Here is a 27,080-nt window from a genome sequence, read left to right as displayed (position 1 = left end):
GACCTCTGAGATCTTTAACCTGGCTAAGGGTCAGTTTTCTCATCTGGAAAAGAAGGAGAAGACTTCGCTCAGAGGATTTTAAATGGGAGCTTATGGGAAAATCTCTGACAGAGTGGACACTTAGTAATTTAATTTCCTTCTGTTACTTTGGAGATGCTGAACCTGTACTGATGATGATTTCTTATCAGCTTTTCCCAAGAGCTCCGTGACTTAAAATAGAGCATATGGTAACACTTAGTTTTTGCCATTTTCAGTCCTTTTAGTGTAAACTTGAAATTCTGTCTCTGAAATTTACTAGCTAAGTGACCTTGGGCACTCTCTCTGTGCTTCAGCTTCTTTTTCTACAAAATGGGTATAATAATAGTACCTGTATCATAGGAGTAGTGTAAGGATTGAGATGGTATATTACCGGTTTGTACTAGGCCCTGAAAGGCAGCAGGTACTCAATGTTAGCTGTAATTATTTAGAATTTAAGTTTAAAAAAAAAGATTTTATTTGAGAGAGGGAGGCAGAGAGAGAGAGAGAGAGAGAGAGGGAGAGAGAAACAAGGAGGGGTAGCTGAAGAGGGAGAAGCAGGCTCCCCACTGAACAGGGAACCCAACGCTGATGCCAGGCTCCATCCCAGGACTCTGGGATCATGACCTGAGTTACCCAGGAACCCCTGGAATTTCATTTTTCACTCCCCTTAATGCTGTCAACTTTTCTCCCCTCCCTCCTGTCGGCATTCTCAATGCCTACAATCTCTTCTGGAGAATAAGCTGATTCTGCGGTGCAGTCCGAAATAATTGGGTTCGGTAGATTCTTCTAGACACGACAAATCGAGAGACTTAGAGTGGAAAGAAAAGTAGGAGCATTAAGACATGGAAGAGAGAGACTTTTTGAACCTGTCACATAGAAGAGGCCAGGAGAAGAAAAGGCTTAATCAAGGAAGCAAGTGCGTCCACTTTCTAGTGAATTTGGAGACAGAAAACAATATTCACATGTAAGTCCCCCCATGCCTCAGTACTCCTCTCTGGAATGTTCATCAGCTTCCCACAGTACGCACGGTGTCCCTCCTCTTTTTTTTTTTTTTTTCAATTTTTATTTATTTATGACAGTCACACAGAGAGAGAGCGAGAGAGGCAGAGACATAGGCAGAGGGAGAAGCAGGCCCCATGCACCGGGAGCCCGACGTGGGATTCGATCCCGGGTCTCCAGGATCGCGCCCTGGGCCAAAGGCAGGCGCCAAACCACTGCGCCACCCAGGGATCCCACGGTGTCCCTCCTCTTGTCACGATTAGCATTTTCCTACTTTGAAATAAGTAGGTGCATTGTTCCTAGAAAGTGGAGAGAAGTCAAGGAAAACGCTCGCTGCGTGGGGGCTGGAGCGTCTGTCGCGAGGTTATGGAGAACGTCTTGCAACATCATTCTACCCCCAGCACCTAGCACAGTGCCTAGCTTAGCAGGAGCTCCCAACATGTGTCTAGAATGGTTTTCAAACTTTAGTTGGCCTTGCCAAGGAGGCTTGTCGTGCCCACACGCGGCCGCCAGCAGGTCCGCGCCTAGAAATAACATTTATTCTAAGGACCTCGGCGCAGGGATTCTTGGGAAGCTGCCCCCCTCCCGCATTTGCCTTGTTGCTCCTCCCCCCGCCCCCTCGCCCCCGGTCGCCTTTGAAAGAACTAGCGCGCCACGTGATTCTCTCCTTTCTCCCACCTCCGAAAGCCTGACTGATAATGGGCAAGAGCGTGGGCCAACCGTAAAGCGCTATTTCCCCTTGCAGCCAATAGAAAGAGGCGATGCGTGTGGGGCTCAGCTTTTGTGACTTCCCCCGTGCCCTCACGCCTCCTCCAAGGTTCAACATTTGACAACTCGTCCGGCCAATGAGAAGTTCCGACTGCGCCTGGGGGGGCGGGACCGGCCCGGCGATTGACGCCCCCGCCTGGCCAATGAGGGGCCGCACGGGCGGGAGGGGTGTAGGCCGGAGCCAATGGCGCGGTGCCAGTAACGAGCATCAGGGAAAGGGCGGGACGAAAGTGTTGAAGGGAGGGAGGGGAAGGCCCAGGGAACCGAGCCGCGCTGCCGCGGCCGCTGCACCCCGAGCTGGAGGAGGGAGAAGCCAGGAAGAAAATGGCGGCCGTGGCTGCAGAGGCGGCAGCGACTGCAGCGTCCCCCGGGGAGGGGGGCGCCGGCGAGGCCGAGCCGGAGATGGAGCCGATCCCCGGCAGCGAGGCCGGCACTGACCCCCTCCCGGTCACGGCGACTGAGGCGTCTGTGCCGGACGGCGAGGCCGACGGGCAGCAGCCCTCCCCTCGGGCCGACGAGCCGCCGCCGCCGCCGCCGCCGCCGCCGCCGCCGCCGCCGGGGGAGCCCGCCCGCAGCCCCGAGGCGGCGGGCCCGGAGCCGGAGGCGGAGGCGGAGGAGAAGCTGCCGGCCCGGGCGGCGGAGCCGGCGGCGGCCGCGCCTCCGGGGCCCGCCGACCTCCCGCCTGCCCCCGCCGCGCCGCCCGCGCAGCCCCCCGCGCCCGAGGAGCCGCCGCCGCCGCCGCCGCCGCCGCCCGCAGCCCCGGCGCTCGTGGACTCGGCGGTGTCGCAGCTGATCCCCGGCGCGGAGGTGCGGGTCACGCTGGACCACATCATCGAGGACGCGCTCGTCGTGTCGTTCCGCCTGGGGGAGAAGCTCTTCTCCGGGGTCCTCATGGATCTGTCCAAAAGGTACCGCGCCCGCCCCCAGCACGCCCCCGGGCCCGCTGGGTCCCCCGGGAGGGAGCGAGCCGCCGCGGCCCCCCCGCCCCGGCTGCGGCCGCCCGAGCCCTGGGTCCCGCGTGGGGCCGGCGCGCCAGGCCGCGGGAGCGCGGTCCCCGCCCCGGGTGGGCGCCCGTGAGCGCAGGTGTGTGGCCGGCGGCCGCGCGCACCTCTGCACCGCGCTCGGCGCGCCCACCCGGGGCTGGCGGGGCCGGGGCTGGCGGGGCCGGGGCTGGCGGGGCCGTGCCAGGCGCGGCAGCGGCGTGCGGAGAACCTGGTGCTGGGCGGGGGACGCTGCTCGAGGGGGCGCCTTTCCCCTTAAATTCACCTTTAACGAGGCTGGAGAAAGGGGTGTGCGCGTCGGGGTCCCCGAAAGGTCAGCTGTCATCCCTGGGGGGGGGCTGCTGGTTAGCCGCGAACGTGTTGACTGTTACTCTCACCGTTAGAGCTAATTACCCCTTAGATAACTGCAGCGGGGAAGCACATTTGGCTAATTAAAGTGATAGTTTTAAGAAAGGCCTAAAGAAGAGAGAGGTTTTGGGGGTTTTTTGTTTTTTGTTTTTGTTTTTTGTTTTGTTTTGTTTTTTACATTTTATAATATCAAGATGGTATGGTATCGAAATGTCCAAATAATCGACTTCTGAACTGTAGATAACAGTTTATGTACGAAGGGCAAGAAGGTGGAATTCACCCGCAAGCCTTTGGCTTAGCACATTTTCATCCTTCATTTAAAATGTGTATGGGCTTTGCTTTAAACAGGTAAAGGAGGTATCCTAAGTCTAGAGTTAAGTTAACCTTTGTATTCTCTTCTTTTGCAGATATGAAGTGCAGAGACTCCCATTCACGGCTCTCCATTCTGTTTCCTGCAACAGCACACACTCTGATGGGTATCTCACCTGTTTGGAAATGGCTTACTTTAATATGTTTTATTATTTTTTTTTATTTTTAAAATTTATTTATTTGAGAAGAGAGCATTGAGCAGGGAGAGGGGCAGAGGGACAAGCAGATTCCTCACTGAGCAGGTCTGGGGTGGGATCAACCCCTAAGACCCTGAGATCATGACCTGAGCTGAAGGCAGATGATTAAGGACTCAGCCACTGCAGGGGCCCCCAGTATGTCCCCCCACCCCCCCCATTATGTTTTATTTTTAACTCCTTGTTGTAGCATCAAAGACACCATCTTTTTCCCATTTGGAGGCCGGTGGGGGAGGGAGGGAGGGAGGGAATTTAATATACATGCGGAAGGCAGTTAGAGGGCAGGAGAGACCTGAGAAAATAAAAAAATATAAAAATACACATTGAAGTAGGGCCCTTGGGCAGGGAAGAAGATGGGAGCCTTTATAATTATTATTATTGTTTTTTAAGATTTATTTGGGAGAGATCACAAGTGGGTGAAAGGGAGAGAAGAATATCCAAGGAGACTCCTTCCTTCATAGCAGGGAAGCCCCCTCACCTCCCCAGTTTATCTCACAAACCATGAGATCAGGACCTGAGCTGAAACCAAGAGTGGATGTTTAACCGAGTGAGCTACCCAGTGCCCCACTTCTTTTTTTTTTTTTTTTCCAGGTTTTATTTTTTATTTATGTATTTTAGAGAGCAAGCATGAGCGGGGGAGGAGAGAATTGGAAGGAGAGAATCTTAAGCAGACTCTTCACTGAGTTCGGAGTCTTCTCATGTCCCATGAGATCCTGAGCTGAAACCAAGTCCTTCGGTTAACCAATAGAGCCATCCAGGCACCCCAACAATTATTTCTGTACATTGTTTAACCTCAAAAGCTTTTTTTAGTTTTCTTTCCTTTTTTTTTTTTTTTTTTGAGAATTTTGGATTAGGACCTTTGTACTTATGTTTTCATAGTTAGAAAGCAGAATGAGACCAATGTGCTTCCTACTGATGTATTTAATAGTGAAGGAGAGAGAGACTCAGTAGTGTGTATGCTATTGAATCAAACAGAAGTGAAGGCCAGTGATTGTGTGAGAATCTGGATTTCAAATCTGCAAAAGGAAGGTGTAAAAGGTAAGTTGTTCCTGGAAGTGAAACGGATAGTTCTTTCCTCTGTTGAGGCGCTCATTGTGTTGGTGTTTTATTTTTTAAAATTTTCTTTGATAGGAAATGGCAGTTTATTTTTTGACTTTTGTTCTACTTTGCCAACCATGCTTCTTACACCAGTTCTTTGGTTGAAGGAGCTATTTTTATTATGAACCTTTTGCATTTTAATGTTAGGAGGTGAAAGGTCTGTGTAATTAAAATCTTTTGTGAAAGGTCAAGGAAATCCTGTTACCTTTTCATTCAACTATTATTTATTAATCACATCTGCGTGTAAGGCACCCTCTTAGTATTTTGAATATTACAAGATGTGGTCCCTGCCTCTGGAAGTTTCTATGTGGGTGGTAACCACATTGTGGAATTGGTGAAGAAAAATAGTGTCTTTAAAATTTAGCACTTGAAGGAATTATCGGACTAATGAATGACTAGTTGGGTATTTTTTTTTTTTTTTTGTAATACAATGGAAAAATAGATCTGCCCATATATTTTGTAATCTGTGTTTTACCTTGATTGAATACTCGATGCGCAGTTTTGGGGTTAACTGATAATCCAGTAGATGCTCTAGATTGTACCATGATTGTGACTACAGTAATCAGCTGCTTTAAAAACAGTTTGCATCATATTCGAATTGGCCATTTAATGAAATCTTTGGGTAAAAATAATAAGAGCTTCCTATTATGTACCGGGCATTGTACCACTTGCTCTAGTCTTTATAACTCTTGGTATTTTTCATTTAAATAGGAAGAAATTGAAGTTCATTTAATTTGGCCAGTCATTGAGCTTACAAATGGCAAAGTAAGGATTCAGATGTAGGTTGATCTGATTCTAAAGCCTGTACTTCTACGTTCATGTTAGAAAGTTGGGCTGACAAATTTTCTTTTAAATAAACTGCATATTTCTGAACTTTAGTGCCTATCCTGATATCAGTAGCTGTACGGGATAATACAACTGGTATGGGTATTGGAGCAAATGGATTCTTTAGTCAGGTAATAGCCATGAGACCTTCTGCTCTGGAGCTTCCTCATTTCCTTAGCTTTAGCTGTGTATTGTAGAACACACAGCAGCCTCTGAAGTCGTGATTCTTGCCTGTTCAGTGAGGTACTCAGGAAAGAATTAACATTTGGGAGACTATTAAGTGCTTCATGTATGTGTATGGTTTTCTTTAGTCTTAAAAAGGAAAAGGGCCAGTTACTGCCTTTTTGATAATTTTATTCTGGCATTATCCACGGTACAGAAATGTTTTTTAAAGTTGGAAGAGTTGTTCACTGTGTTCAGTCCTCATATACAGCTTGTCATATATGTGGATTGCTCTAGACTCTGCTTTTTGCTTTTGTAAGCATTTAACATTCTTCACCTTCTATCATTGTAGTATTTTTAGCCTTATTTTTAGTTATTTGATTGAATAGCACATTTTTGAGGAGAGTCTTTTCATGGAGAAAAGGAACAGGACCCACGTAATTTAAAAGAAAGTGATAGTACCACTTACCAAGTAGTAGCAGATTGAACTGGACAGAGTGTCAAGGTAGTTGGGGTCCAACTTCTGGTGCCACGCTCTCTAGTTAACACTATGACTTTGGGCAAATCTCCATGCCTCTTTGGGCTCCAGTCTCTCTAGTTCTTAGGAGGTTCATTCGATTTCAGGCAGTTCACAAACCCAAACAAGCAAATAAACTTCATGACTTGGTTTATGTATAGAGTGAGTAGGATGACCAGGTCCTATGGTTTTTCCTGTATCATCCCAGTTTGATTGTTACTTCCCCCTCATGTCTTCAAAGTAGCTTGCTTTGGTTACTATACAAATGACATGGTCACCCTAAAAATGAAGATACTTGAATATCTGGTTAAAAATTTTATGTAGCATAGGATTTATTTATTTTTATTTTTTATTTTTAAATTTTTATTTATTTACGATAGTCAGAGAGAGAGAGAGAGAGAGAGAGGCAGAGACATAGGCAGAGGGAGAAGCAGGCTCCATGCACCAGGAGCCCGATGTGGGATTCGATCCTGGGTCTCCAGGATGGCGCCCTGGGCCAAAGGCAGGTGCCAAACCGCTGCGCCACCCAGGGATCCCCAGCATAGGACTTATTTGAAACTGAAAACACTTTTATGGCATTCTTTAGTTTATTCTAGGCTCCTCCTCTGTTGTTTTATACCCAGCTGTCTTAGGTAGTTTGAATTACCTGCCTACTCCTGAATTCATTAGGAATAGGTAAAGCCAATAATCTAATAGTAGCAGATAAAAGTAATCAGCTAACCCACCAATTTAGTTTGGTCTTCTTCCCTAACCTTAAACTTTTGAAATTTTGACAAACGTACATTTGTTTCTTCTTTAGCATGATAGAACTCACATTCCTTCAGGTTGTTAAACTGTCTTAATGATTATTTTAGAATAATCAGTGGTTGTACTGTAATTTTTTTGTTTTTATTATGGGAAATGAACCTCCATGTATGTATTATCCTTGCTCTGACATTTATCAACTATTAATCAAACTTGCTTCATCTTATGTCTACTTCACTGGATTATTTTGAAGCAAATCCTAAACATGTTTCTTCATCATAAGAATTTTGGTATAGATGTCTGAAAAGTATTTTAAAGCCGTAATGTACTACTGTTATTGCAACTAAAATAATAACAGTGTTCCTTTCTATCATCCTACAGCGAGTCAGTGTTAAAATTTCAGTGTTTCAAAATTAACGTCTCAGTCAACATCTAAGTTTTGTTCAAATTAGGATCCAACTAAAGTTTATACTTTGTAATTGGTTGATAAGTTTCATGTTTTTCATCTGTAGTTCTCTTGCCATTATATTTTATTTCCTTGAAGTTGACTTGTTAAGCCATAGACTTAGGCAGAATTTTCCACATTTTGGATTTTTTTCCAATTGCATCCCATTAGATGAATTTCCATGAGTTTTAAAAATAGTTCTTTTCCTTCAGGAGCAGACTGAAGGGACAACCACCACAGCCCTCTGAGGGCCTCTTTAGAAAGCCTCTTGTCCCTTGTTTTGGGTCAGTAGAAATGATACAGATACTTCTTACCTGCTTGCACACTTGAGACCTATCCTTTAGCACACATTTAACTTTAATAATTACAAATATAGAAAAATTTAACCAGTCAGGATTATCTGCGAAGGGTAAATGTCTTCAGCCCTAGTTTCTGAAAAGGTATTTTTCAGCTCAGTCCATACCTGAAGGGACAGTATTTACTGGGACTTATCGTTTCTGACTACACAGAGGGATAATTTCAACTATTTATTGCTGTTCTCTACATCTTGAAAAGTAGTTCTAAAACCACTTTGAAAACCTGAAAAATCTCTTGAATTCCATTTTTTTTTGAATTCCATTTTTTTTTGGATCTGATAAGAATTAAGGAGTCATGAAGTAAATGTTTATGCATAAAAACCCTTGTCATTTTAAGTTTTTGGTACATACTTTTTAAAGGTTGTAGCTAGTTATATTTCAGAATTGACCTTTTATAAATACATTTTGTGTGTATCTGGGGTACTGTTAAAGAGAATCGAGGGGATTTCTTTTAAAAAACTTCAGATTTCACTAAGTTCTTAAAATAATTTGTAGAAAAGTTACTTGTTTTTTAAGGAAATATAAACCAAGACAATGATTTTTTTTCTTTACAGAGACCATGAAACGTATGGTGCAATAGCTCTACTTTTGGTGGGAAAAATATACAGCCATTCTGGTGAAGCAGTGAGTAGTGGTATTAGTAGCATATACTAAGCATCCAGGTTGAGAATTTAGGTCCTCACATAGTGTGCTTGAATAATTGTGTTGAGTTGTACATATTTAAAACACATTTTTTTGTGTGATTATTCTGCTTTTATTCTAAGGTGTTGATAAAGGGTTCCCATAGTAAGCCCAGAGCCAAATGCCAATCACTTTCTGATCCAGACATTTAGGACACCCACTACTAAACCAGTGTATATGTTGTATTGAAAGAGTGCTCTCTTCCCTAGCATGTTGCACTGCAACGAATTGTTGGACATTAAAAACTTAGTTTGAGTGTAAAAATCCTGTAACAAACATCATGGTATTAAAAACAGATTTTAAAACTAAATTTTATAAACTAGATAACTAGATACTGTAAACACAAACTATGCCAGGCATGTTTTAATGGACTTGGGGTTTCTAATGAGGTTAATTTTCAGCCTTTTAATGTAAGACAGACCATACTTCACTGTGTACTGTTTTAAAGCAAAGTTCTTGATAAAACTATATTTAAGCTTCCTAAGATCCATTTTTCTCTGGGGAACTATTAAAGGGTTTGTGCAATATGTATTCATCTTCTCTGTTATGGTGGAGTTAATGTCACACTGATAAAAAATGAAAGATGTTCTTAGTACTTATTCGTGTCTATGAAGTGCATCCTATTTCTTGATATTTATTGGCCCTATTCTCCCTAAATTCCCAGATTAATTTAGGCACACATTGTCAGCAAAACAGAGCTTGCTCTAGTGGCAGATCTTGCGACAAAGTAAGTGGAGGTTAAGTTACACTTTGGGTGAATTTAATATAGAATGTTTTTGCTAAATACTTTGGTCAGTGATCCTGTAAACAAATGTGCTTAAGATTTCTGAACTCTACTCCAATTTGCAGTTTTAACCAAGATGATTCTGATGCAGGGTGATTCTTGTACCATATTTGGAGATAAGTAATTTTTAGGGAGTAGCTTTGCCAAAATAGGACCATAAATTTGTTAAACCTATCTTAAAAGTTACTGGTTAATTTTGATTGGGATGTAATTACAAAGTAAGCAATACATATGGGGATGGGCCACTTGGGTGGCAGATCCAGATCCTTATTATAGAACTGGTAATTAGACTTGCAAATAGGTTTCTTAAATCTGGTTGCCTACTAGGAATTTAGTAGTTCATAACTTTCATCTTTTTCCCTTGGACCGATTTTATACAGTCACCTTACAATAGAATAGTGTTTTTCAGCCATTTAAAACTCATAATTGAGTATTTGATATTTACTTTTCACTTTCTGCATATTCTCACCATATAGGAAGGTTGCCATATATGGCACTATATAACACTATATGTTTCTCTCTTAAACTAGGCACTGGGCCAACCCCCTTGTTTATATTGTTTTCAGTTACTCTCTGGGAAATCCAGTGATGTAAATTCCGCTAATCCCCATTTCATAGATAAAGACACTGAGGCTCAGATTAAGTAAATTGCCCCAAGTTATAATATATTTTATATTTATATTAAAATATAAGATATTAGTGGGAAAAGATGCCCTTTTTTGAACAATATGCAGTTCTTTAAGATTTGAAAACAATCTTATTCCAAATCTAATATACTTCTATTTTTACCATTCTCATTTAGCTTAAGATTTTAAGGAGGAGTTACCTTGGTAGGTAGAAATGATAAATAAACTCCTTGTTACTCTCTCAACCAGGCAATAGCTGCTTTTGAAATATGAATAGCTCATCAGTTCAATTTAGTGAACACTTTGGGCATTTTTGGAAGTGGGGTTTTTCTTCATATATGGTTCTGAGATGTTTTGCCTTGGTTGGCCTGGCCCTGGCAACAGTGGAGTCCACTTGAGAGAGAAATCAGAAAATATCATATTTGAGTCTCCCTGAGCATAGGATCAGCATTTAAGTGCTGGCTGGCTGAATTGGAAAATAATTTAAAGACCGAAACACTGTAAGTTTTTGAACAGCCTATTTTTGGTAAACTAGAAATCGAGAAATAGTTATTTTGAAAAAGTCTGTTGAGAAATAATTTAGGCCTCTGTATGGTGTGGACTCCATTAGACATAATACAAGAGAAATATTAAAAGTACTTAGAATTCATAATAGAAACCTAGAAAATGGGATCCCTGGGTGGCGCAGCGGTTTAGCGCCTGCCTTTGGCCCAGGGCGCGATCCTGGAGACCCGGGATTGAATCCCACGTCGGGCTTCCGGTGCATGGAGCCTGCTTCTCCCTCTGCCTGTGTCTCTGCTTCTCTCTCTCTCACTGTGTGCCTATCATAAATAAATAAAATTAAAAAAAAAAAAAAAGAAACCTAGAAAATGTAAAACTGCCTTTTGGTATCTTAGAGCCTAGACTAAGGGAATTCTGTTGAAGAATTTGTATTTACATTAATAATAGTTATAAAGTTATCTTCCGTACCTCCTTGCCCATTTTGATATCCATAGTCCCTGCTGCAGATTGCTCTTGTAATACTTTGTTTTTAATTAAAAACATCACTCATATTCACTTATAGTTAATAAAATTGAATGCACCTTAATAATAGTTACCATATATTGTGCTTACTTACTGTGTACTAGGTTCTAAGGTGAGCAATTATGCATGTTCTTTTTTTTTTTTTTTTTTTTAATTTATTTTAGAGCACACAAGTGCCCATGAGCAGGGGAGGGGCAAAAGGGGAGGGCGAGGCAGAGATTCTTAAGCTGACTATACTTCTTAAACTGAGGTGGGGCTTAATCACCTGACCCTGAGAGCATGACCTGAGCCAAAACCAAGCCTCGATGCTTAACAGACTGAGCCACCCAGGTGCCCCTATTTATGCATATTCTTTTTCTTTTTTTTAAATAATTTTTTAAATTTATTTATGATAGTCACACAGAGAGAGAGAGAGAGAGACAGAGACACAGGCAGAGGGAGAAGCAGGCTCCATGCACCGGGAGCCTGATGTGGGATTCAATCCCGGGTCTCCAGGATCGCGCCCTGGGCCAAAGGCAGACGCCAAACCACTGCGCCACCCAGGGATCCCTATTTATGCATATTCTTAATTAAACTATGATAATCCTTTGAAGTTACTGAACTACAATTCTGATATCCAAAAAGCTCTGAAAACTAAACTTTTAACTTTTTTGGTGGGAAAACCTAACTTGACTGAAATTATGTGAGATTATATATATCCCATTTAGTGTGAATGTTTTTTCATTTCCTTTTTTTTTTTTTTTTTTTTAAGTTTTTATTTATTCGGGACACTTAGGTGGCTCAGCGTCTGGGTATCTGTCTTTGGCTCAGGGCATGATCCCGGTCTGAGGATCGAGTCCCACATCGGGCTCCTATTGAGGAGCCTGCTTCTCCCTCTGCCTGTGTCTCTGCCTCTCTCTGTGTCTCTCATGAATAAATAGATAAAATATTTTTTAATAAAAAATAAAAATTTTATTTATTAAAAATTATCATATTTAAAATTATATTTAAGTTTATAATATAATTAAAAATTATATTTATTAAAATTATTTATTTTTATTTTTAAATAAAAATATTTTATTTATTCATGAGAGACACAGGCAAAGACTTAGGCAGAGGGAGAAGTAGACTTCCTGCGGGGAGCCTGATGCAGGACCCTGGGATCCCGCCCCGAGCCAAAGGCAGATAGATGCTCAACCACTGAGCCACCCAGGCAGCCCTGTTTTTTTGTTTCATTGCTAAAGTAGTAATACGCTTGATGATAGGCTGCTTATTATCTCAAAAGCCAGAAAAATTCCGAATTCTGAAGCCTGTTTATCTCCATGGGAGAAATCAGCATGTAGACCTGTGAATTCCTCTACTTCATTAGTGGGGAGGTGGAGACAGAGGAGAGGGGTTAAGTAACTTGATGAAATGAAGGGAGGCGGCAGCAACAGCAGCTGCAGTAGCAGTAGCCGTAGTAGCGGTGGTGGTAGTGTGGTGGTGGTGTAGGAGTACCAGCAAAGAAGCGGCTTCGGGTTGGCTGCTTGGATTCATATGCTGGCTCTACTGCTTACTACCTGTTTGATGTTGGGAAGTTCGCTTACTCTCTCTCTAAAACGGGGTAGTATTAACACTTTACTAAAAGGGTTGTGGTGATTAAATGAGTTAATGTAAATAAGTATGTACTAAAATAGTTCCTGGCACATAGTAAGTGCTGTATGTATTAACTATTACAACTTTTAATAAGTAGTTCCCAAGTGGCAGAATTAATTAGTATGGGTTTACTTGACTAGCCACTCAACCTAAATCCTGTTGTATTGCAGTATGATCTAGATCTTTAAAATTCCTTGAAGTGATTTGTAGAAGCTTCAGGTAATACCTGAAGTATAACTTTCCCCTTTTAGTAAAGATGGATGACATTTATTATTTTAGTAGGTAATGAGATAACAAGGAGATCCTTGCATAACGTATGGTATAGAATGTTTCTCAGTCTTTTCTACCCACTAACCCCTTGGGACAGATGGCTTGTGAGGAAGTTATAGGCTCTCTCATGAAGAAAAAGTTAGTCTCAGATAAATTTGGTCCTTACAGTGTTTCTGTTTTCTATATGCTTTTAAAACATTGAAAAGTGCTCCCCTTTGAGAATGACGCATTTCAAAGTTAGCAAAAGGAAGATAATTTTGTGCTTTTCTTTGCATTTATTAGATGATAGGACTAGACTAGCATAGCTGAGCTTGGTTTTCTTTGTTTTTGGTTTGTTGTTTTTCGCTGAGCTTGTTTTTTTAACAGTGATTGAGACACTTTCAATCACATCACTGTATAATCAGAAGCCATCATTGGCCTCGTTGTAAGAGACTAGTGTTACCATTCAACACACTCACACACCCTCATTAGCAGTGCTCTGCCTCATATGCACTCTTCAGCATGCCTTCTCTTACTGCCAGATGGATTATCTTTATTTTATTGCTTGTTTAAGCCTCTGAATTCTTACCTGTCTCATGGAAAGGGGAATCAGGTTGCTGACTTCTGATTCCTAATGCTGCATCTGGTCATTTGTTAGTTTTTACCACACCTGTTCAGTATTTCAGTTTTTTAAACCAGCTGAAATTGGTTACCAGCATTCAAAAATGTGTAACCACTCTTTACCACTCCCTGTTTCGCTTTTCCATAACTCTACCTGTGCCCTTCTAGGTGTGGTCCTTTTCCTGCAAAGCTTGTTGCCTGATCACTAATCCACAATGATTCTTTTCCCTCTCAAGTTTCTTTTGGCAAGAAGTGTTACATTCTGGTCTTGCCTACTACTGAAGTTTGGTTCTAGGGCTGGGACTTAGTTTTATACTATCTGAATAATTAACATAGTTGTACCTGAATATAAATTTTCTGCTTAGTGGTACTTGAGAGGTGTTTGCTGACATTTCTGCTTAAGTAGGATAATTTTTTAAATTTATCATTTATTTTAAGTAGGCTACACACCCAGTGTGGGGCTTCAACTCATGACCCTGAGATCAAGTTGCATGCTCTACTGACTGAGCCAGCCAGGTGCCCAAAATTTTCTTTCATATAAACTTTCTTTGCTTAAATGTTTTGGTGGAGCTGTAGTGAACTAAATTTAAGATTATACTTTTTGCAACTAATGTTTAAAACCTTTTTATTTTGAAATATCAAACATAGAGAACTCTTAAGCTTTCTCTAGATTCACTAATTTTTAGTATTTTGCCATGTTTGCATTATTGTTCTTTATTTTTTTGAGTATTTTGAGAGTAGGTTACATATACCCTAAAACTTGTGCATTTATTTCTTAAGATCAATAGTTTTCTTTTCTTTTAATTTTGTTTATTCATGAGAGACACAGAGAGGCAGAGAGAGAAGCAGGCTCCATGCAGGGAGCCTGATGTGGGACTCGATCCCGGGACTCCAGGATCACACTCTGGGCCAAAGGCAGACGCTCAACCGCTGAGCCACCCACACGTCCTGAGATCAATAGTTTTCAAATTCAAGAAACAGTACTTTTATCTAATTTGCAGCTCGTTTCATTATTTTGTCAATTTTTCTAGTGATGCCCTTTATTTTATTTTATTTTATTTTTTAAGATTTATTTATTTATGATAGACCTAGAGAGAGAGAGGGGCAGAGACACAGGAGGAGGGAGAAGCAGGCTTCATGCAGGGAGCCCGATGTGGGGCTCAATCCAGGGACTCCAGGATCACACTCTGGGACAAAGGCAGGTGCTAAACTGCTGAGCCACCCAGGGATGCCCTAGTGATTGATGCCCTTTAAAGCTTTTTTCTTCATCCAGTAAATGATCATGTATTGCATTTAGCTGCAATAGAATATATGTAATAGGGGTTTATTCCTCAATTTAGGTTTATCTGATACTTACAAAAGGTTTGGGTTATATAGGCAAAGAAGTGTTCTCAGGTACTGCAGGCATGTGATCATTTGCTTTCATTGGTAATGTTCACTTGGATTCTCCCTCAGGTCAAGGTGTTGTCCTGTTACCCCTCAGTGTAGTTACTGTTATTTCCTTTGTATGAATCATTCCTTTACTACCATGAAAATATTATACTGCTTCTTATCAAACTTTTTCCTTCTAAGTTAAGTACATATACAATTACAATTTTTTTAAATTGTGGTAAAAAACACATAATATGGGCCATCTTAACCATTTTTTAGAAAGATTTATTTATTTTAGAGAGAGCCAGGGTAAGGCAGAGTGGGAGAAAAAAATCTCAAGCAGACTCCCTGCTGAGCACAAAAGCTTAAGCCCAACAGGAGGCTGAGATCTTGACCTGAGCCAGAATCAGTAGTCAGCGGGCTTAACCGATTGTGCCACTTTGGTGTCTCCTATCTTAACCATTTTTAAGTATATTATTCAGTAACTAGTGTTAAGTTCATATTGTTGTGAAACAGATCTCCAGAACTTTTTAATCTTATAAAACTAAAACTCGACCTATTAGACAAATTCCTGTTTCTCCCTCCCCTCAATCATGGACAATCACCATTCTACTAGATATCTTAAAGAAGGTGGAATCATACAGTCTCTCTGTTTTTGTTTCTGGCTTACTGTAGTTAGCATAATGTTCTCAAGGTTCATCCATGTGGTCGCATGTGGCAGATATCATTTTAAGGCTGAATACTATTCCATTGTATGTACATACCATGTTTTATTTATTTATTATCGATAAATATTTATCGATATTTATTATTTGTCGATAGGTGTTTGGGTTTCTGCTTCTTGGTTCTTGTGAATAATGCTGCTATGAACATGGTTATGTAAATATCTCTTGGAGACCCCATTATCAATTATTTTGGATATATACCCAGAATTTTGGGGGGCTTATATAAACACTTACTTTGTAAAACATATTTTCTGTGTATAGCTTATTGAATTAATTTCATTTGTCCTGAGAGTAAATTTTGACATCCTAGCCAATTTCCAGAGATGAAATGTGAACCAAAATAAGTTTGCTTTATAGTTTTCTCTCCTTTGTGATTTAACCTGTTGCTAATTTAAGGAAGAAGTAATTTCTGAAAACATCTGCTTGCATTGAAATGGATATGGATTATTTTTCATGTGGTTAATTGCATATAATTTTTTTTTTAACTGTAGATTCCTTAAGAGAACATAATTCTGGGAAGGAAAGATTTCTTTTTGTTTTCTGTTTATTGGAGGAAGGTCTGGTCCAGCTAGAAAAGTAGGGCCTGTCTCAACTAACCCTTCTGAACTTTTTGAGTGCCAAATTTCTTAGGACCTCTGTTTGCTTGCCTAAAATATAATACCTTAGTTTTTAAATTTTTACTGTACATTCTTTAGAAGAATTTCCTCCAAAAGTTGGAACTTTGGCAACCAGAATTTGAAGGAAGAAAATGAGAAATTAGTTGTGTACTATTGAACTATTATAAACAGGAAGGAAAAGAATATATTCCTAGGTCAGAGATGAGGTGATTGAGGTTGCCGTGAAGTTAATGCTGATAAACAGTAGTAGATCAGCGTTTAAAAAAGAACTTTCAGAGTAAGAGGTAAGAGTTATTGGTCAACATTTTTGTTTTGTTTGATGTATTTCTGTGGAAAGGGAATTGAGATGATAGTTTTCACTCCAAGGAGTGAAACATGTTTAGGTATAGGATTGATTAAGCAAATACCATAATTTTATCAGTGGGTGAATGAAAGCTTCATTTAGTTGAAGCTGGAATCATCAATAAAACTCAGGCCTCTATAGTGGAACCTAAATTTAGAAAATATTGTTATCCTTCATGATAGTCACATTTTGAATTTGGGCTTACTAAATACTCTGTATTACATTTGCTTCACCTTCACATTAGGTGAAGATCCGTTTTTCCTTGACACAAAATAACTATTAAGCCCCAGTGTTCTCCCTCCTCAAAATTTTGGCTGTCTTTACTCCTAAATTATTAAGATGGTAACTAGATTTAAAACTCTATTTTATAGATTAACAGAAAATTTCAAAGATAGTTCAGAAAGGTCTCTGGTACACTTCACCTGGTTTTCCTCAGAAGCTATTCTTATTTTTTTAAGGTTTTTAAATCTTTTATCAATTTGTTGGGTTTTTTTTGTTGTTGTTTTTGTTTTTTTGTTTTTTTGTTTTTTTTTTTAGCAAGAGCCCCCAAGCAAGGGAGGGGAGCAGAGACAGAGGCAGACTGAGAATCTTAAGCAGATTCCCCGTTGAGTGGGGAGCCCAACATGGGCTCAGTCTTAGGACCATGAGATCACAACCTGAGCTGAAACCAGGAGTTGGATTCTTTCGCCAGCTGAGCCACCCAGGCGCCCCAACATGGGGCTCAAACTCACAACCCCAAGATTGAGTCACATGTTCCACTGACTGAGCCAGCCAGGTGCCCCAGAAACTATTTTTAAGTAAGCCAGAATACCTGTATATTCTTCCTTTAGAATTTTTGGGTAGTGGTTAAAGAACACTGAAAATAGGTAAGGGTTAGGATGAGTCATGGACACGTTAATACCTTCTTGCTGCATGAAGGAAGGGGTAGGGAAAAGAGGAGAGATACTTTGTATCTTACTGCTCAAGTCTTAAAGAATTTGTGAGATGTTCTAGAAAAAGCTCAAGCAAAGGATACTGGTCAGTCTTCCACCACTGGAGTGATTGAAATCCTCCTATGCTGAGGTCATCCTTTGGTGAGCATTCACCTGAGACAAAAATACCTTCACCTTAGAAAAAGCTATGCAAAAGTGCTTGCTAAAAATTTAAATCCTGTATTCCATTCTAGAGGAGGGTTTTAATGATTCAGTCTTGGGGAAGGGCCTAGGAATCTTCATTTTCAAACACCACGGAGTGTTATGTTGCAGATTTCTATAGAACACACTTGAAAAGTTAGATTTTGGGATTTTAAAGAGGTTTCTTGTTTGTTTTTTTGTTTTGTTTTTTAAGTAGACTCCATGCCTAACATGGTGCTTGAACTCAACTCTGAGATAGTCACATGCTGTACTGACTAAGCCAGCCAGGTGCCCAAAGAGGGCATAGTTTTGTTGCTACTTTATATTCTTATTAAGGTTACAGTTTCTTTCTTTTTTTTTTTTTTTTTAATTTTTATTTATTTATGATAGTCACAGAGAGATAGAGAGAGAGGCAGAGACACAGGCAGAGGGAGAAGCAGGCTCCATGCACCAGGAGCCCGACGTGGGATTCGATCCCGGGTCTCCAGGATCGCGCCCTGGGCCAAAGGCAGGCGCCAAACCGCTGCGCCACCCAGGGATCCCAAGGTTACAGTTTCATACATGGATGGTTTTCAAACTTTTGAGCATAGTTACAAATGTCTTTTACATGTGGATGTATATGTACATACATATATGAAACAGTTTCATTGCAGTTACATATATTTAGACTCTGATTTTTAAAATTTAAATGGTAATTGTGATCCTGGAAATTGCACAACCAACGTCTCCACCCTTAGTTTGAAAACTGTCATGTTACTAAGTGTTATCCATGTTAGGAAGACAACGTGATTACTGAGATGGAGTAGTACATTGGATAGCCCTTTTCTTCTTAAGATGATTTAATCTTTCTGGTCCTTTGAGAAAGGTGTTTTTTTTTGTTTTTTTTGTTTTTTTTAAGATTTTATTTATTCATGGGAGAGACAGAGAGAGGCAGAGACACAGGCAGAGGGAGAGGGAGAAGCAGGCTCCATGCAGGGAGCCTGACATGGGGCTCGATCCTGGGTCCTCAAGATCATGCTCTGGGCTGAAGGTGGCGCTAAACCGCTGAGCCACCTTGGCTGCCCATGAGAAAGTTTTATTACTTAAAAATATTTTTCTGCTTTTGCCAAACATCTACCACCCACAATTTCCAGCATGGTTTCTTTTTTCCCCCCTTTTTGGTGCCTTATTACATAATGAAGTGCCTTCCTATGTTACTTAAAAGTGGTTAATGCTTATACTTTATTTTTTAAAGACTTATTTATTTATTCATGAGAGACAGAGAGAGGCAGAGACATAGGCAGAGGGAGAAGCAGGCCCCCTGCAGGAGCCCGATGTGGGACTCGATCCCAGAACTCCAGGATCATGTCCTGAGCCTAAGGCAGACGCTCAACTACTGAACCACCCTGGCGTCCCAGTGCTTGTATTTTATATGCTTTAGAGGGAAACGCAAGGACAAAAAAAAAAAAAATTCCAGAAGTGAAATTAATATTTTTATTAAACTTTACCTGAGGGAAAACATAATAGATTGTACAGCTTATTTGGCATAAAGTTCTAAAATAATTGGCTAGATCGTCCTCACTTTGAGATTATAAATTAAAGATATAGAAATGATCTTAATGTCTAGAAAATTAGTTGAAAATAAGATCAAATTAATTAAATGAAGTAAATTTTATCAAGAAAATGACTGGCATTTTCCTATTAATCCCTACCTGAATTCTTTAAAGTAGGAAATAGTGTTAGCCCATTTTACACATACAAAAACTGCATCTAGAAAGGTTTAGTAACATCATGGATACAAAGTTGGTAAGAATAGGTGTGAAACTCTACCTCAGACATTAGGATGATTATGATTTTAGTTATGTCTAATAAAAGGATGGGTATTTTTTATTTGTTCACCTGTGAAAACACCATGTGAAAGTGCAATGGGGCAAAATGATAGTTTTTTAAGAGTTAGAAATTTGATTGCTGATGCCAGTAGTGGTCACATCTCAGATGAGTTACATTGTTTATGTAGCTCTGTTTCTCTCTCTCTCATCTTAAAGTGGTCATTGAGCACCTACATTGTAAGAAAATGCTAAATGCTCAAATTGCCTTGCAAGTAAATAGGAAGCAAACATTTTAAGTATTAGATGCCATGTTAGAATAGAAAGCCACTTTGCAAAGTCTGATGTAAAGAAGGTGTCCTTTGTGGACTAGCCCATATTCAAATTTGTCCCACCTAGGTAAAAGCTTTCCCCTTCCTTTGTGGTTTGTAAGTATTTTATCACAAGCTGTTGGTTGTGGTCTCCAAACTAACAGAAGACTTGAGGAAGAAAATAATTGAGGTATAAGAAACAGAACTGGTGGTATTGGCTCTTAGAAGTACGTCCCTTTCCAAGTTTAGGTGTGTTTACAGCCTTCAGAACTTCATGTCAGGATTTCTTCCCAACAAAGATATTCCGAACCTTTTCGGGGGATATAACATCATGTTAGAGAATATGAGAACCAAGACTCATTCTCTAGAAAGATATGTAAGACATTTGTACCTTAAGAGTTCTGGACTCTCTGAAGCTGATCGTTGGTTCTAAGACCCTCTGCCTTAAAGGATTGACCCTAGAATTGTGTTCACTGCTATTCAGACAGCATCAAATAGTGCTTAGAATTAACATGTTAACGTGTACATGATGGAATTATTTGGTGGTGTGATTTTATTTTTATGTGCAGATACCAGTATAGCAGGTTTAGCTTTAAGATGTTTAACCCAGGAGGACTAAATCACAGTGATTTCTAAGTCCACATGAAAAAACAAGGTTCTATTGACCGTGTTTTATTAGAAACTGAGAATTGTAAAGATTTGTGTTCTATACCAGTGCTTTGCATACTGGGTCCGGACCAGTTTTAAAATCCATTAATGTGTCTCACTAGCATTAAAACAAATGAAATAGATCAGAGTAGGGAAAATACCATTATATATCACATAAGGTTAAACATTTAGTGAAACTTTGGCTTAAGTATGTGTATTTGTATATGTATATATGCATGCATGTAGACATACATAAATGTTATTAGATTACAACGTGAAAATAATTCTTAACGTGTGATTTTTCTAACATTTTTAAAATGTTAGAAAGCCATAGTTCTATACCTTCTGCTTGTGCGGTAATTTGGGCATCTGAATTTCTCATTTTTTGTGGTTTTGGGGGGCAGGAGCTAGATAAAGGGCTTTAAGAGTTAGAGTGAAAGAGTAAAGGAGCAGCTGGTCTTTGAATATTTAGTGATTAAGTGAAGTTGAGATGGAATTTTGCTAATTCAGTGTTTTTTAGGTAGTTAAGGCTGAATTTGTTTTGTGAATCTTTTGAAAGCTCTTAAAACCAGAGGGAGACATGTATGTTGCAAATTTATAGTTGCATTTACTGGATTTGTTGTCCATGGATCAGTGAATGTAATATCAAATGACATTTACTGTTAAGCTATCTGATAGAATGCCTTTCTGATCTAAGATTGAAAGGTCTGTTTTAAATAATGTCAGCTATTCCAGTGATGCTTAAAATAATCATTTGAACTTAAACCTAAATGTATAATCTGTTTATACCTGATATGTTTATACCTAAAATGTAGGACCAATAAAAAATGAAGGGCTTTTAGGGGTGGGGGGAGGTGGTCAGTAGATTATTTTTATTCTTTAATGTAAAATAGTTTTCAGGAAAGGTCAAATGAACAAACATTAGGTGTTTCAGTTTAAGAAACTGAATTATAGACGTTGAGTAAATGGCTTCTTTGTTTCTTTCATTTCTTTCCAAGGTTTGGGCCCCATGGGATCCCTGTGACAGTGTTTCCCAAAAGGGAATATAAGGATAAACCTGAAGCCATGCAGCTCCAAAGTAATACATTCCAAGAAGGGACAGGAGTCAAGTGTGAAGTGAATGGTGCTGTTTCCGATGACCCTTCTCCCATCTCGCCTCCCGAGCCAGGCTTGGCTGAAAGCCTATGGACTTCCAAACCGCCACCTCTCTTCCATGAAGGAGCACCTTACCCTCCCCCTTTGTTTATCAGGGACACCTATAACCAGTCAATACCTCAGCCACCGCCTCGGAAAATTAAGCGACCCAAACGAAAAATGTACAGGGAAGAACCTACTTCAATAATGAATGCTATTAAACTGCGACCCAGGCAAGTCCTGTGTGACAAATGTAAAAACAGTGTTGTTGCAGAGAAAAAAGAAATTAGAAAAGGTAGTAGTGCAAGTGACTCTTCTAAATATGAAGATAAAAAACGGAAAAACGAAAGTGTAACTACTGTGAACAAAAAACTGAAAACTGACCATAAAGTGGATGGGAAAAACCAAAATGAAAGCCAGAAAAGAAATGCTGTGGTTAAGGTTTCCAATATTGCTCACAGCAGAGGCAGAGTAGTCAAAGTTTCTGCTCAGGCAAATACATCAAAAGCTCAGTTAAGTACTAAAAAAGTGCTCCAGAGTAAGAACATGGATCATGCAAAAGCTCGGGAAGTGTTGAAAATTGCCAAAGAAAAGGCACAAAAGAAGCAAAGTGAAACCTCTACATCCAAAAATGCACATTCAAAAGTCCATTTCACACGTCGGTATCAGAGTCCTAGCTCAGGTTCCCTTCCACCCCGGGTTCGTTTAAAACCACAAAGGTACAGGAATGAAGAAAATGACTCTTCTTTGAAGACAGGACTTGAGAAAATGCGGAGTGGCAAGATGGCACCCAAGCCCCAGTCTCGCTGCACCTCTACCCGCTCAGCAGGTGAGGCCCCTTCAGAAAATCAGAGTCCCTCAGAAGGCCCTGAAGAGGCCAGCAGTGAGGTTCAGGACACAAATGAAGTGCTTGTGCCTGGTGAGCAGGATGAACCACAGACACTGGGCAAAAAGGGCAGCAAAAGCAATAGCTCTGTTTACATGACCCTAAATCAAAAGAAATCTGACTCTTCCAGTGCTTCAGTGTGTAGCATTGATAGCACAGATGATTTGAAATCCTCCAACTCTGAGTGTAGTTCTTCTGAAAGCTTTGATTTTCCTCCAGGCAGTATGCATGCACCTTCCACCTCCTCCACTTCCTCCTCTTCAAAGGAAGAGAAAAAGCTCAGTAATTCCTTGAAAATGAAAGTCTTTTCCAAAAACGTCTCTAAATGCGTCACACCAGATGGCAGGACCATATGTGTAGGGGACATTGTTTGGGCCAAGATCTATGGCTTCCCTTGGTGGCCAGCCCGTATTCTTACTATAACTGTGAGCCGGAAAGATAACGGCCTTTTAGTCCGACAGGAGGCCCGTATTTCATGGTTTGGGTCTCCAACAACCTCTTTTCTTGCTCTTTCGCAACTCTCCCCCTTTTTAGAAAACTTCCAGTCACGCTTTAATAAGAAGAGAAAGGGCCTGTATCGCAAGGCTATCACAGAGGCGGCTAAGGCTGCCAAGCAGCTGACCCCTGAAGTGCGGGCTCTGTTGACACAGTTTGAAACGTGAACATGGACAGTAAGGTAGGCAAGAACCGTTGGAAGGCGCCACAGATATTCTAGTCTAGTTAGGAGTAATGTCTACGAAATAGCTTGGCCAAATCGGAAAGAGAAATTGTACTCAATTGGCTGCTTTTTTATACTTACCTTATAGCCATTTTTAGACTGAGAAGCTTAAACTGAACAAGCAATCAAATTTTGTGTTAAGGAAGTGAGATTTTAGCAGTATTTTTCAGTTTTGAAGTCAAACCATCCCAAGGCATAGGAGCCATAGCCTCAACTGAAAATGAATTTTTTGCAGGGACTGTTAATTGCCATTTGTACCTAGTACTGTGTGTGTATGTGTGTATATTTATATATATACACATGTACATATATGTGTGTGTATGCATACATACATATATATAAATATAGCCTGTCACTATGTGACACAGGTTGCATATTTGGGATTGCAGTAAGGGCTGGTGAGCTGGGGGGAGGGGGTGAGTGTGGGGGTGGGACCTAGTGTGGATATTTAATGACTACTTGTTTTTTAATTAATGAATACTTAGCCTTTCTATGTGCATAATGGCGCAAGACTTTGATACTTAGGTGTTTGACAAACTGATGCTTGCTATTCAGTTGCAAACTGGGGAAATAGCCCAGTATTTGGGGTTAAGACTTTTAAGGCTGACAAGGTTTGAAGCATCACTTTCCTTTGTCCAATGGGGATTTAACAAAAACTTTCAAATTTCTGGTTTGGGAGTTTAGGTAGGTTTGTCTTTGGATATGTAAATAGTTGATTGCTAAATTTGGTCAGATTTCTCCTGACTGGCTGTTCCTAAATTCTTAGGATACGTCCTGGTAAATTACACTTTGTGAATTGTCATATGTGTAATCACTGCATTTTGGATGTACCTAATTTGATAATTTTTAAAAAATATTTCCGTTTAAGGTATCTGTTTGCAGGTCAGAAAATGAGAAAATGTAATTGTGTAATGCTCTGAAATGTAAAAAAAAAAAAAAAAGCTGTAAATAAAATCGACTAAATCCGAATTATTTGTGTGTGTTTCTCAAAAAGCTTTGAAAAATTTCAAGATGGTAGAAAGTTATTCTTGGTAATAGTGTATGGAGGAGATGGAAAAAATCAAACCTTTATTTTCCTATTTGTCCTATCAGAGAATATATTACCCAATCATAGATAAAATTCAAGGAAGTGATTTATCCATATATTCTGAAAATGAGGTTTTATAGCATAGAGGTCTGATATGCTTCTGGATTTGAGGCCCTCCCGCCAATTGTTCATAAATGTGTGGGTTTAGTTTTCCTCATTTTTAGCCTTAATATATCATTACATGGGTTTTTTTTTTTTTTTTTTTTTTTTTTTTTTTTTTTTTTTTTGTTGTTGTTGTTTTTTAAATACTTGTGTAGTTAACAGCCAGTCTCTTCTGCTTGGTTGGCTTCCGGTATCCTTGCTTTTGGGCCTGGTAACTTAGATCACTATTTTCTACGTGGTCCATCTGCCCCTCAGATTTGACTTTATTTTCCATTTTTAGCTTTTTATTGTTAGTGAAAAATAAATCCCATTTTTTATCCCAAGAGTTTATGCCAAGAGTTTTCAAGTTGCTTTCATAGATTTTTGTGTCTAACTTACCTTTTGAATTTGATATAGTATCAGTCTGGCAGTTTTGGAAATTTGAAAATTTTAAAGAGAGCAACTTTCTTTAGTAATCCAATTTGAAATGTCTTAGTTACTATGGAATTAATGATAAGATTAATGGAGATTAAAATCCATGATCTGTAGCTTCCTTAAGGTTATGGACTTTGATGATTTGTGTACCGATTTCTGCAAAAAACCAGTAGAATTTCTTTTGGGGAACTCAGTCAATGCTTTTTGATTATAATAAACACACAATTGAAAAAAATGTTTTACTTGAGTAGAACATATTCTTTCCTGCAAACAGAAACAACGATACTATTTTGAAAATTCTTTGATTATAACAGGTTGAAAGATGTTCACAGTGTGATTGAGGGGTTTTAAGGAACTATCTTAAAAGATTTTTGAGTATTGTTTTAGATTAATGAACTTGTTCAGTTATTTTTGAAAGTTTGGAATCAAAGGTTCAAAGATTTAAGTAAGGCAGAGCAAAAAGTCATTTCTGTAATTCCAGGGCTTCATGTAATGATCCAGGTGAGTTTTATTGTAACATAGTGGGTGTGACAGTGGATATTGCTAATATAGTCAAGTGCTTTGGAAAATGTGCTCTGGTGGCATAAACCAAACTTGATTTGTTGGAGGAGAATAGTCATGAATGTTGAGAACAAAAATAACGTTCAATTTTATGTAGTCTACCACTGAGGGAAAGGTTGAAGCATAATCACTAAAGTATATGATCTCTAATTATCATGCCAAATGATTCTCCATTTTATTTTATTTTTTATAAAGATTTTATTTATTCACGAGAGAGACAGAGAGAGGCAGGGACACAGGCAGAGGGAGAAGCAGGCTTCCCGCAAGGAGCCCAATGTGGGACTTGATCCCCAATCCTGGGATCACTCCTGGAGCTGAAGGCAGATGCCCAACCACTGAGCCACCCAGGCATCCCTTATTTTAATTTTTTAATAAGTATTTTATTTATTTGAGAGAACACTCATGAGAACACTGCACAAGCAGAGGGAGAGGGAGAAGCAAGCAGGTCTCGATTCCAGGAACCTGGGATCTTGACCTGGGCCAAAGGCAGATGCTTAACCAACTGAACCACTCAGGCACCCCTGATCCTCCATTTTAACTGGCTTATTTCATCTGAAGTTTCAATAAGGAAACACATTTTAAAGCATTTCTTATGTACTAAGCACTAATCCAATATCTGCATATTAAGTGTTTTATCCAAATGGAAATTTAAAATAATTTTTTTAAAGAAATTATGAACGTAGTACATTAGTTTTAGGTAAACAACATTGTGATTCTACTTCTCTATACGTGTTACGGCAAATGGAAATTTCTTAAGGTGGCTAAAACAAAAGATTAGCAAGGGTAGAAACCAAGTGAGAGTAAGAGCTGTAACAGCCAAAGATGTCTTTATTTCTAGAATTGCTCAGAAATTTAAAACATCAGAGTATTTTTCTCTAGTTTCCCAGAATATTGAACAGAAAGCTGACTATTCATTTGAAAGGGATATATATGTTTTTAAGGATTTTATTTGCAAGGGAGAGCCCACAAGCAGAGGGAGAAGGAGAAGCAGGCTCCCTGCTAAACAAGAAGTCCAGTGCAGGGCTTGATCCCAGGACCCTGGGATCATGACCTGAGCAGAAGGCTGCTGCTTAACTGACTGAGCCACCCAGGCTCTGAGAGGATATCTTTTCGACTCTTATAAATGTGGAGCCCGACATCAAAGAGATCAGTGAGATAGGAAAAGTAAAGTTGATTAGTCTTGAGCCCATTTGCATGACTTCATGGTGTGTCTGTTGTGGTTTTGATGGGAAATTCTAGAAACAGTAATTTTAAATTAGTATTAAGTAGAATAGGCAAGAATATAGATATGAAGACAGACTTCAGGCAACATGAAGGTAGTACTGAAATCAAATGTGCATCTTCATTAGTGGGTCTGAGTTTGTAATCTACAAAATACTGACTTGCACTGCTGTTTTGAGCAGGTTGTACTTAATATTGGTTATGTTGAAGGAAAGACACATTTGCATTCCTTTACATACATACAGAATTACTTCACATAGAGTAACTGAATCGGGAATTGGAAGTACAGGCATACCTCAGAGATACTATGGTTTGGTTCCAGACCACCATGATAAAGTGAATGTCCCGATAAAGTGAGTCATGAATATTTTGGTTTCCCAATGCATATGAAAGTTACTTACACTGTATGGCAGTCTGCGTGCAATAGCGTTGTGTCTAAAAAAACAAGGTATACCTTCAACTAAAAAGTCCTACTAAAAAGTGCTAACCATCTGAGCTTTCAGTGAATCATAATCTTTTCTTGGTGCGGAGGGTCTTGCCTTGATGTTGATGGCTGCTGACGGATCAGGCTGCTGGTTGCTAA

General features: G+C 39.9%; 1 protein-coding gene across 11 annotated transcripts in view; it reads left to right on the top strand.

Moving 5' to 3' along the window:
• Positions 1-2,017: 2,017 nt before the first annotated feature.
• PWWP2A (PWWP domain containing 2A) overlaps positions 2,018-27,080 on the top strand; it is a 36,385-nt gene continuing 11,322 nt past the window's right edge. For 2 of the 11 annotated variants that reach the window (XM_041747732.1, XM_041747725.1), the window contains exons 1-2: positions 2,018-2,693; positions 21,373-22,337. In XM_041747732.1, the coding sequence (XP_041603666.1) occupies positions 2,110-2,693; positions 21,373-22,337 (1,549 nt within the window). In that variant the 5' untranslated portion in view covers positions 2,018-2,109. Of the gene's footprint in view, positions 2,694-3,541; positions 4,736-8,398; positions 8,469-9,189; positions 9,253-21,372; positions 24,068-27,080 lie in introns of those variants that run through there. The other 9 variants (XM_041747723.1, XM_041747724.1, XM_041747728.1 and 6 more) reach the window with 8 other exon arrangements.

Source organism: Vulpes lagopus, chromosome 3, assembly GCF_018345385.1.
Source record: "Vulpes lagopus strain Blue_001 chromosome 3, ASM1834538v1, whole genome shotgun sequence".
In the NCBI taxonomy this organism is placed as follows: Eukaryota; Metazoa; Chordata; class Mammalia; order Carnivora; family Canidae; genus Vulpes; species Vulpes lagopus.
This window is presented reverse-complemented; position numbering and strand designations above follow the sequence as displayed.